The sequence below is a fragment of the Falco peregrinus genome, chromosome 9 (assembly GCF_023634155.1).
Source record: "Falco peregrinus isolate bFalPer1 chromosome 9, bFalPer1.pri, whole genome shotgun sequence".
Taxonomy (NCBI): Eukaryota; Metazoa; Chordata; class Aves; order Falconiformes; family Falconidae; genus Falco; species Falco peregrinus.
In genome coordinates this window covers 24300560-24312253 of record NC_073729.1, presented here as the reverse complement: position 1 = coordinate 24312253, position 11694 = coordinate 24300560, and the positions used below count along the sequence as shown (strand labels likewise).

Genomic DNA, 11694 nt, shown 5'->3' with positions numbered 1-11694 from the left:
ACAGCAGCGTCACAAAGACATTCATAGAGTTGTTCTTTAAGTGCACAGTGGGCTGCGTGTACTGAGCTGCTTACAAAATGCTTCTTTGGAAGAATACCCAATACCTGAATACTCTTTTTTTTTTTTTTGTAGAACAGTGCTTGCGCTGTGATTTTGCGCGAAACTTAGAACACCAAACCAAAAAAATACCCATTGCCCTGTGGATACCTGTAAGAAATCAACTACCAATTCACGGTTATGTAAGCACTTTGCTGGCCATCAATTAACATTTCCTCTTTTTGTTGTTTGTTGTTTCTTTTTTTTTTGTTTGTTTGTTTTGTTCATCGCAATCTCAAACGTTCTCTGGCATTGATGTATGATCTCTGGACTGGCAGTACTATGCCACTGTAAGGATGATCACAATAATGAAAAGAACCAGAACTGTCATCAAACAGACTTCCAAAAAAATCATATACACCGGACCATGATACATTAAAGAATTCCTCTGTATGAAATATCTGGTATTGGCCTATTCATAATAGCTATTCTCATATTTAAGACAGACAAAGGAATACCGTAGTTGCAAACTCCAAAAGCTTCCCTGAGAACCTTTTTTCCATTGCGCTTTCCACTGGAGATCCAGAACTGCTCTTCGGATTTCTTTCAGAAAATAAAAATAAGCTACTTTATAATACTTCAGAGTTCCCATGCCCAGTGGATATCTGAACACTTCGGGGTTGGGAGGCCCAGAACAGGTTCAGATTTACAGGTAGCTTGCAGCTCCAGCACTTGTAGCAACATAGAACATAATCATGTGTGAGTAGGTGATCTGGACATAAGACCATAGACAACATGAGGGTTTAAGCCAGTCATATGGTAGTCTTGGATCAGACAAGACCCTGTTCTTGTAATGTTTTAACCCTTGGATCAACTCTGCAAGAGCGTGGCAACTCAGGAAAGATGCCTGCTCTTCACCAGCTACCAAGCCCAACAGCCTCCAGGAGGAGTTAACCTTCCATCCTGATCTACCTCGTGGTCCAGGTAGAAAAAAAAAAAAAAAATCCCACTTTTCTCAAGAAGGTCCAAAGTTAAGTAAACGAGAACATTGAGTTCGATCAGTTCCACGTCTCAGAAATGGCCTCTTGGTTACATTTTGGTCCTTTTTTTTTTTTTTTTTTTTAATTTCATTCATTAAACAAGTTTTCTAACTTGTAAACCTGAATACTTGGAGGGAAAGTTCCATCTTACAGTCTGTTCGCTTGCTCATCCCTGGTCCACGGCACTAAACCTGGATGCCCTTGACGGCTTGCTTGATGCTCTCCAGCAGGTCCTTGTTCTCTGGGTTCTGGTAGCACTCTTGGTTGGTGTACATGTCAGTCAGCGTGTTCACGTACGCATCAAAGTTCTGCTCACTAATTGGCTCCTGTGGTCAAAAAAGCCAAATAAAAGCATTAGTAATAGAGCAGGAAAGGGCTGGGGTGCCTCTTTACAATTAATCCTCTGTCTGTGTACCAACAACCAAAGGTCTCCACATCACAGCCTTTTTGTGTGCGGTGCTGTACATACGGGAATCTCATTGTGCAACCCCTGAGCCTGCCAGATCTTAACTGGGTCTTTAATTTTATGCATTGGCCTCACGGAACTATTAACAGCATCAGGTTAAGCACACACAGGCAGTTTGACAGGCTGGAGGCTGAATGAAGCCATGGAAATGAAGGGCTAGAGGACAGGAGCACTGCTGAAGCATCACAGAGGGAATGAAAGGCAAAGTTAGGACAGGAGCCCGGTCACCTTGGGCTCGTGCCTGCCCACACCAGCATGCTGCTGCGGTACAGCTTTTTCTTTGGAGGGGCATTGTGGAACACTTGCAAGTATCTAACCTGGAGTTAATGGGGAAAAAAAGAAGAGGCGAAGGAAGAAAAAGAACAGGAATAAAATGAGCATACAAATCTCATGGGCACTACTTAATTGGAGTTGCCTGAAACCTTGAAAAAAATATTTGCTGAACAGTTTATTTGACCTTTATGTGTCAAATACTTTACAAAAAAGCACTCAGCAAGTGTTTTTTTGCCAGTTAGGCAGCTGGGTGAATACTATCCAAAACTGCTCTGCTGGAGGATGGCTTCTCTCCAACCAGCCTGAATTTAAATACAAACCCCAATGAAAAGGATTCTCCCCCCCCAAAAAAAATGATGGCAGGAAAAGGAAATCAAAAGCTCATTCCTCTGATCATTGCGAGGGTCTTTATGAGTTGTAAGAGGACAGCTTCGCCAACACGAGCCCCCCCTCCACACACCTGGTTTTGACAACAGTAATTACATTCCTGGGAATAGAGAGAAGGTAATTAATAGCCTTTTGTGGTTTTACTATTTTAATGCAGTCTTTTCATTTTGCAGTAACTCTATGGTAACATGCTGTGGGCTGTTAGACCTTGTTAAATTAAACAAAATACACTCTTTTTAAGAATGCTATTCTTTGACTGCCAGCTATTCAAAACTGAATTGAAACTACCTGCATTATAATAGGAGCTGTAAGATCTTTCTGACGTTGAAATCCAATCCCTCCTGATCTCTGCTTGTGCTGTCTTAGCCTAAAAGGTGCTGGGTGCCCTTGATAAAGTTTCCTATTTTGTGATAATGCTCCCAGATGTAATGAGACAGAACAATAGATACAAAGGGAGATCAGCAGAAAATGACAGCAAAAGGGAGATACAATGCAAGCTTCAGAGATAAGGCAAAAGAACTGATCTTATAAAGGACACGTAGGTGTGTGTAGAGAATTTCTCTCACTCTTTAATTGTACATAAGCCTTATCGTGAATTGGGTTTGGCACGGCTCCCTCGATCGCACCGGCTGGGGAGAGCGCTGTCAAAGTTTCTTACCATGTGTGGAAGGCGGATATTGGCAAGACTTTGGATTAGAGCCTGGCTCAACCCTGAGAGCTCCAGGAACAGGGCTTCGTTTTGCTCCTCTATGATTTTGTTTTCCTCCTCAATGTTCTTCAGGTTCTTCTCCATGGTGGAGATCTGCAGAGCAAGGAGCACGGCAGTGTTACCAACCCTCATGGGATGGCACCCACCACCCATGCAAGGGGCTTGGCCATGCATCAAGGGGCTTGGATGCATGTCCAAGCACACAAACCTGTGACTGCAGTTTCACCATGGCCGCTTCCATCTCAGAGTTGGACTCGTTCAGTTCACTGATCTCCTTGTTCAGCTGCTTGATCTCTTCGTCATTCTCTAGAACTGCAGGAGAGAAGGTCGTGGGCAGTCAGCAAACACTCACAGGGAAAACAAAAATGTGGAGCTTTCTGCTGAGCCCATCCTGTTCATAGACATCACTACTCAAAGTCCTCACCTTTGCTTTTACATCCTCTGAACAGGGCGCACATCTCGCTGCTTTTTTTTTTTTCCCTCCCCAAGGTCTTTATCATCATGGTTCAATGCTACTTTAATAGGTCAATATGCAAATGCAAACCCAAATGACAGCACAGCGGCTGGAGTCCAGCACATCCCCACACCCTGCAAGGTTGATTGTCCTGAAAACTCAGGTCACTCTGGTCCTGAGTTTGGGAAGATGCCATTTAAAAAACTAATGCATGTCTTGGTTAGAAATTGCAAGGTTCGTAAAATAAAGCCATATTTCTACGAGAGTTCAGGTATTTATAGGTTCCAAAGTATATTAGTATTCATGTTAAACGCCTGAAGCTTATCAAATACCACAGAAACCTCAGTAATAGCACTGGAAATGCAAAGTGCCAGTGCCAACAGAACTCCATATCCAGAAATATCTCAGGATTAAAAGCCCTGAATAGGTGAAAATCACTGAACAACTGCAAGGGATTTGTAAAAATGCCAGTAAATATTTTGGGGGGGGGGGGGGGAAATTCAATTTCAGCACTTTTTTTTTCCTTCCCCCTCCCCCCCTTTCCCAAATTTCCCTAAGGGAACTCCCTCTTCATCTTTTCACCTGCTCCCTCATGGTGTGTCACTCAGGGAGCAGTGTCAGTACCACACCACACCCAATACTCAGGAAACCCAAGAAATGGGTGTTCACAGCACATGATATCCCTGCAAATCTGTGGCCAGAATTCATTTGTTGAAACCTCCTCAGTCTGCAAAGAAAAAGATATACAAGCTCAATGCCCTGACACACCTGCCAGGCAAAAGGAGTGCAAATCCTTACCATCGCTGGTCTTGAACTTTGTGTTGAGAATTTCATCCCCTGAGATTTTTCCTTTCTTCCCAGCAAAAGTAGCTCTTGGACACCCTGACAAACTGAAAAGCAAGTAAAAATGAGTTTCATAAACACTAGGTATTTATAGGTGCTTATGTTCCCAACAAGAACATGTACCATTTGGTGGAGTTCATGCTGCGAGACAGTTCTAAAAGCTTTTTATGGTACAGAGGAAATTGCTTTATGAATAATGCTACAAACTCCCCATTTATAAAGCGAGAGCAATTTTCTCTGAGCAAAGATCAAACCCCACATTGTTTCCTTGAAGAGAGAGTATGCCAGGTGAGGAAGGTGAGATGAGCCTGGCTGGCTCGGGCATCAAACCCTTGTCTGGGGAGCCCAAGTCCTGTTCTAGCATGCTAATGGAAGGACATTATAGCATCATTTTCCGTTATTTTGCCCAATCCACACCTCACCATTGCACTATTAAAACAACTATGCATTTTCTTGCATGCAGAAAACTCCAACCGTGGAGCAACCTGACTGAAGTCAGCATCAAAAGTACCAGCTATAGAGCCTTGCGTGAAGAGCTGAACGATGCTCAAGCAGCATCTACAGGCAGGTGGGTCAGTCCATGGCAACGTGGTCATGCTCACAATGATCTCAACCCTGTGATTTACCTTCTGTGAGTGAGGAAGCTCCCATTGGCATGGCCAGAGCCGTCGCAGCCTGGGGTAGGGCAGGTCGGGCCTTCATTCTTCAATGACTTCCAAGAAAATGAGGAGCCGTTGAGCGATCCTTCCTTCTGCCTGCGGGCTGCGAGAGGGCACCCTGATGCGCTCCGGTGAGAGGCGTATTTGCCACTGATGTGTCCAAGCCCGACACAGCCAGGAACCGGACACCTGGGCAAAAGGAATGAACAAAAATTAGAGCATGGGAATGAAGAGGGACGTAAGGAAATTAGGGATGAACAGAAATGAGGAAGCCTAGGAAGAGAGCATTCACATTTGGGGTTCTCATCTGGAGTTTATGGGGTAGGTGCTCAGCTGATAGAAATGACAGATAGGAAATTAAGAGCTATGAATGCCCCTTCAAAAGAGCCATAAAGAACCAAAGTAAATCCTGCAAAAAGACTGGAGGTCAGGTCACACTCATGCTTGAAGCAAAAGCAGGTCCCAGTGCTGTCCCAAACCGTGGTGTTTGGTGCATCTTTGAGGGCAGAGCCAGAAGGCTGGGCTGCCTGCCGTGGGGTCCTGACATACCCCAAGGCTGACACAGACATGTTTGCACCGAACCATCACACATTTACAGCCAGCTCTGCCCGGTGCTACTGCATTACTACAGTCATCAGCTTTAACCCCCTACACCAGCACAGCCAATGTGATCTCAGAGCACTGCCCGTGGGGACACAACCCTTCCCCGTGAACCAGCCCCTGACCCAGGAGCCAGTCAGGCTGCAACCCGCACACCAAAAAGCTGCAAACCTGCACCTGCAAGGAGGGTGTCTGAGGGGTTCCCAAGTGTGTACCCCATCAAGACAGAACAAAGAAACCCTGGGGCACAGCTCAGTCGGCAGCAGCCACAGCACGGCCTCGCTTGCCTCCTCCTGCTGGTTCACATCCTGCAGGTACCAGAGATCAGCCTGCGCTTGCAAGGGACCGAAGTGGGAATTGCCACCAAGGCAGAGCACGAGCCCTCCAGCCCCTGTGCTTCTGCCACATTTACGGCCAGTTAAAGCACACAGGAGCTGTGAGGGGCATCACAGAAGCACAGACACTGAATTGCCAAGATGATGAGTGTCCACTCCACACTCACCAACTCCCCACCTAATGGCATACTCACTTAATTCAGCTGTTTGACAAAGCCCGGTGAGTCTACTAGGGGTTTTGCTGTGGTTTGCATTTGTTTAAAGATGCTAGTCAATTATAAATACAGTTAAAAGTTTATTACTCAAGGGAGGTTACTCTAAGAAAGGGGAGGTGGAAGCAGGCAAGAAATGGCAAAAATAACCCCCGTGTCCTCAGTTTGAAGGCAATTAGGGACCTCGAGTTTCCCCAGCAAAATATCCGCTGAGCTGCTCCTGAGAATCGCAAGCTGCATTTCACCGCAGAAACGATTATCCTGATTGTTTACATTTCATACAAAAGGGAGACGACAGCAGAAGGGGGGAGCCGTACACCCAGCCTTTTCCCAAGATAATTTGAAAAATGCTGATCTCGATTTTAATCAGCTGCAAATGCAGCACAATTCACTTATAATATCCCTGCCAGCAGGATCCTCAGTAAATTCATAACATCATTGCTTTTATATGATCACGAGCAAATTACTGAATCCTCAGGAGGAAAAGGAGATGGGGGTGGGGGGCGGGGGGGAAAGAGTGAGAGAGAAAGAGACAAACCCCAGCATTTAGTATGCAGCCGTTACAGCCCAACCATCACATATTTTATGCTGTTAATTTAACTTTCATTACATTTTCATTGTTAAAAAATAAACCAGAGCCTTATTGTGCAGAACAGCTGGCTTGGACATTTTTAAATTTTTTTTTAAATTATTATTATTTAACAGAAGCACCAGTAGCATTTGATCAATTAGGCACCCATGGATGCTTCCGTTTTATGCCAGGGCTGGGCTGAAGGTTGAGGTGATCTGTTCAATCACATCTGTAGCAAATTACTTGAAGGATGAACAGCAAAAACAACAGGGACTAAATGACTTTCTCCTCGGTGGCAATGTGCAAAACTCGGCTGGGTTCCAAGTGGCACTCAGTGCAGACGGAGGATGGATTTAGAGCCAAAGCTCCTTAACGCAAACCCGCACCAGGCGCACCTTGCTGCGGAGGGCAGCGCACCAGCTTTGCAGGGGCTGGGGGAAGGCAGCAGCGAAGGGATTGTGGTACCATGTTGTTTCACGCATCCTCTTGGGTGTACTGGAGGAGCAGGGGTTGCTGCCTGTGCCACGGGATGTTAGGGAATGCCTTCCTGTCTTTATGCCACAGAGACCCTCACAGCCCACCCGGCACTGCCTGCACCCATGCCCATGGTCCGGCTGCGGATGGAGCAGCGGAGCTACGACGAGCCTCCAAGGCCAGCCTGGAGGTGGATAGCATCAGCTTTCTAGGACTCAGAAAATCCCAGCTCTGGTGATGCTCCAACCCCATTTCCTGCCACTTTAGCTTCCCAACATTTGCACCTTTAGGGAAACTAGGAAAGACCCAACCCCTGGTGAGGATGCTGGGGGGAACCATCATTCTGCTGGGGATGCTCTGACAGCTCATCCCACGTTCCTATACAAGCGCCAGCTGCACCATAACAAACCAGTCGTATAAAAGCCCCTTTCTCCTTGCACTGGGAAGCAATCTCTTTGCAGAGCAACTGCACTGGAGGAGCCGCTTGGCACATCCCCAGCCAGTCCCAGCCCTTAATGGGGCAGGCAAGGATGAGCAAAGCCAAGGCTTCCTCAGCCCCGCAGGGCACAAGTCCCTGGGGAAAACACGGAGAGTGGAGACATCCCACCTGGGGGCCTCCGGCTGTGGTAAAAGAAGCAAAAGTACAAGAGCCAGCAGTTGCACAGCAGCATTTACTGCTTGTCCTTTCCCCTCACTGTGTCAGTGGTTAATGGCACAGCACTACAATGCCACCAGCAATTTAGCATATTTGAGCCAAAAAAGGATTTTTTTCCCACAGATTCTTGAGTAGGTTGCTTAATTTTTAATAAACTCCACTAAGTCCTGCTAATTATCACACGGCTCATTTAACTGGGAGGCTTTCCTTCCTGTAGACTGAGGAGTAAGAACAGAGCAGATGGCTCAAATATCATCTTTTTCTTAAAGGCCCTTCCCCCGGCTGGCGCATCCTAGTTTCCTTCAGCCCCCGCGGGATGCTTCCGCACCCACTGCTTCCCGCTCTGGCTCCCGGGTGCACGGAGCTATTTACCTCTGCTCTTCTTGCAAAGGTGAGATCTGCCCTAGGGCTAAAATGAGGAAAAAAAATGCATTTTGGGGACAGTCAGCTGAGCCAAAGGGGTCTGGCCAAACATGCCAGCATTTATGGGCTTGTGAAAACTCTTGGAGGGGATTTATACGTTTTTCCATGTTTCTCTTTACCCCACTCCACCTGCACTTGCTGGGTGGGTGAACAGGCTTCAGAAAGACTGGGGATGCTCCAAGTTAACAAAAAATAGGGTTCTGGAGTCAATGCTAGTCCCAGCATTGCTGTAAAGACTTTGATGTCCTGTAGCTGTATGAGAGGTCAAGACAGACCCCAAACCTCGCGTCAGGCCCCGAATGCTGAGCTGGTGGTGCTCAGGCTCACTAAAAGTCCAGGCAAATGGATTTCACAGCAAATGAAAGCTCTTGAGGTGGACTGAGGGATTTAAAATCTCTGTTCCCAGTAGGAATAAACCTCCTGCAATGTTTTGAAAAATTCAGCCTGAAGCAACAGAGAAAGGCTTTTTCAGTTCGCTTTGAATAGTCAGCCGTGGCAAAGACTCTACAAAATGCATTTGATTCAAGGTTATCACATCCTGGTCCAACTCAGTGCTGGAGAGTTTCTATTTCTACCATGTTCCTGGGCATTAAGCAAGCCCACTGGCACCCCTCACCTGCCCATTGCTGCCCCAAAATCTGTGATGTTCTGCTTGACTGTGGGTTCAAACCCTCTTCTACACCATCAGTGGGTTTTTTAGGAATTATATAAAGCACAGGTAGGAGAGGAACTGCCCATGCCCCATCAGCCTACCTTTGCAAAAAACAATAAAAAAAAATACAGTTATCTCCCTATCACAGCACTCTCCAAACTATCAAGCTGCAACAAGGTCTTTTACCATCTCATACCAACATACTCTTTGTGCCAGTCCCTCTGCTGCCTTCTCCTCATCCAGGGTGCGTGTTCTCTCTCCTCTCTCTTCCATGGCTACCCAACCACTTAACAGAACAGCCACAGCTGCACTTTATCTACATCAGCCAACCCACAGCTGTAGATTATCAATCCTAATTAACCCAGCTTCATTCCTCTACATCTCCCCACTCCCCCATTTTCCAAACCGATTTCAAAATCACAACACCATTTTGGGGATCAGGGATTAAAATTCCCCAACAACCAGGGGAAGAGCTTTGGCAGTGCCTGCTCCAGTGCGGGCAGACAATGCTCCGAGCAGTGCAAGTGAGGGGAGTTGCAGGATGGGTGCTGCTGCCCCGCATAAATCTGTGCAAGGCAAAGGAGATAGAGTGAAAGGCTCCGCTCGGGAGTTATCCGCAGACTTACTTCATCAGCTCTGGGTCTTCTTTATCATCCTTTGTTGGGGTGATCTTGATCCCACTTTTCTTGGCACGAGGGCAGCCTGACAGACTGGTTAAAAAAAGAAGAAAGGCCTGTCTCACTGGCAGAATCCCTGCATTCGCTATTTCCCCACTTCAGTCATCTTTCCCTTGAATTTGGCACAGTGTTTTTGATCTCTCTCGTTTTGCAGCCTCACATCACGAGGAGAAGTCAGGAGAAAAAAAAATAATAAAAAATTGAGGGAGATGGACAGTAATTAATGGTGTCTAGATAAGAAGATATCTGCTAACAGCTTGCGATGTTTAATGGAACTGTTGAAACAGAAGGCTCAGATCTCTGCTATTAATGCTCTAAAGTGATAATAGAAGTCATAAATAGGTAGCATTATTAACAGGAACATTGCATCAGCTAAAATCTGACCCTTTGTCTTTTATTCTGTTGAAAGGAGCTTCTAATCAGATGCTGGAAACATCAGGGAAAAAAAAAAAAAGAAGTCAGATTAAAGAGATGAAAATAGGCTTCAGTTGTCAGTAACATTAATGTTTTATTCAGAACTTTACAACTCTGCCCACTGCAGGGGGAAGGAAAAAAAAAAATCGAAAGAGGCTACAGAGAAAATAATTTAAGGGAGATCTTACCTTCTATGCGATGCATAATTTCCTGTTATGTGACCAGAGCCATCACAACCAGGAGTAGGGCACCTGCGGAGGGAAGGGAACCTCAGATTAGCCTGGCGATGCGAGCAGGGGATCGACACTTTGCAACAGCTCATTTCAAAGAGAAATCTAGGGACTGTCAACACAGAAGCAGGTTTTTTCTTCCTGCCCCTTCTCCCTCTGTAAGAACAAGGTCTGGTCTGTAATATCCATGGCACCAAAGTTGCTGCATCGCTGCACAATGTTGGCGTTGGAGAAGAACATCAGTGAGAAAAGGTGGAGATGCTGGGAGCGAGGTGGGTGGCTGCTCTCCGGCAGAGGGACATGGGTCCCAGCCTCTGTCCCCACCCTCATGAAGGGGACAGCTCAGAGACGATAATGAGCCAAAAAAACCTCTCCAGGACAGCATCTGTCACCTTGAGGAAACCATAAGGAGACAGCAGGTACCATCCATGGCCATTGGGCTGGATGCAAGCGTGGACAAGAAACCAGAAAAATAGCTGACAGCTCTGGGCAACGGGGCCACCCTGACCACAGCCACGAGGAAGCCTGACAGAAGGTCTCAGCTCAGGTCTGGGCAACTTGTGGGGGGCTAATCTCACTGAGAGCAGAAAGAGACACCCCACCACAGGAGGGTCCTCAGAGTCCGAAACCAGCCGATGCCTCTATGGAAAGTAACGAAGGAAGAGGAGGAAAAAGGTTAGGTTAGCTCGGGTCTCCTCCTTCCATAACACCATGGGCAGGGTCTGCAGGGGGATGGCTGCCCGTGGGGCCTCGGGCTGGGGGACACCAGGTCACCACACATGGTGCCCCAGCAGCTTTTGGTGCTTCAGTGGAGAATCTGCCTCTCTGTCCTCAGCCGCTGCCGTTACATAGGAGTCCTTGGAGATGCATTCATGATCATGGTTTGAAGGTAAGCATCCCACGCTCTGGGACATGGTTGAAAGCAACAGCAGGGGAATACTTCCGTGCTCACCCAAAGCTGCACAAAGGCTAGCAGGGGCTGCGAGCTGTACCCAGTGGCAGCGAAGATAACGGCACGGGTTAAGCACTGCATCATTAAGGGTGCAGACAGAGAAAGGTGAGGGGATTGAAGTACCACAAGCATGAAGATCTACTCCGAATGCTGTAGGTGATGCAGCGGACATAAAAGCTGTCATGGGGACAAGGAAGAGAGGCGAGGAGTGCTCGCCAGCCTGCCAATTAGCCAGGGCTTTTTGAATCAAGTGATTAGGACCAGGGCAGGGGGAGGGGGGGTAAGAAATCCATGGGATGAGCAGGAGAGATGCTCAGCTTTTGAGCCAGAGCCAGCAAAGCTCACAGCTGCAAGCTTGCAGAGTGCCCGTTCTTGTCGTGGGAGGATTTTGCTGCATCCCCGCTTTCTCGATCCCCATTTTTAAAGCCATGGGTGCCTGGTTTGGTACCACTGGTTGGTACTGCAGGGACCGATGTGTCTCCAGGACACCCCAGTGAAGTAATGGGCAACACATGGTGGCGCTTGGGCAGACCCCGAGGCCAGTGCCCTTGGGAAAGGCAATGCACTGATGTCTGGCTTGGGCAATGGTGTTGCTGCGGTGCTCTGGCCCCTGAGAGTCAGCAGAGCAATGA

The 11694-nt window shown here is 47.2% G+C and overlaps 1 protein-coding gene across 6 annotated transcripts in view; it reads right to left on the bottom strand.

Annotated features, from left to right (window-relative positions):
- Positions 1–1161: 1161 nt before the first annotated feature.
- The window catches only part of MYT1 (myelin transcription factor 1), a 62367-nt gene continuing 51834 nt past the window's right edge, over positions 1162–11694 (bottom strand). For all 6 annotated transcript variants that reach the window (XM_027790245.2, XM_055814578.1, XM_055814580.1 and 3 more), the window contains exons 17-23: positions 10069–10131; positions 9416–9499; positions 4835–5056; positions 4164–4255; positions 3120–3223; positions 2861–3004; positions 1162–1402 (exon numbers count right to left, since the gene is read on the bottom strand). In XM_027790245.2, the coding sequence (XP_027646046.1) occupies positions 1262–1402; positions 2861–3004; positions 3120–3223; positions 4164–4255; positions 4835–5056; positions 9416–9499; positions 10069–10131 (850 nt within the window). In that variant the 3' untranslated portion in view covers positions 1162–1261. The remainder of the gene's footprint in view (positions 1403–2860; positions 3005–3119; positions 3224–4163; positions 4256–4834; positions 5057–9415; positions 9500–10068; positions 10132–11694) is intronic.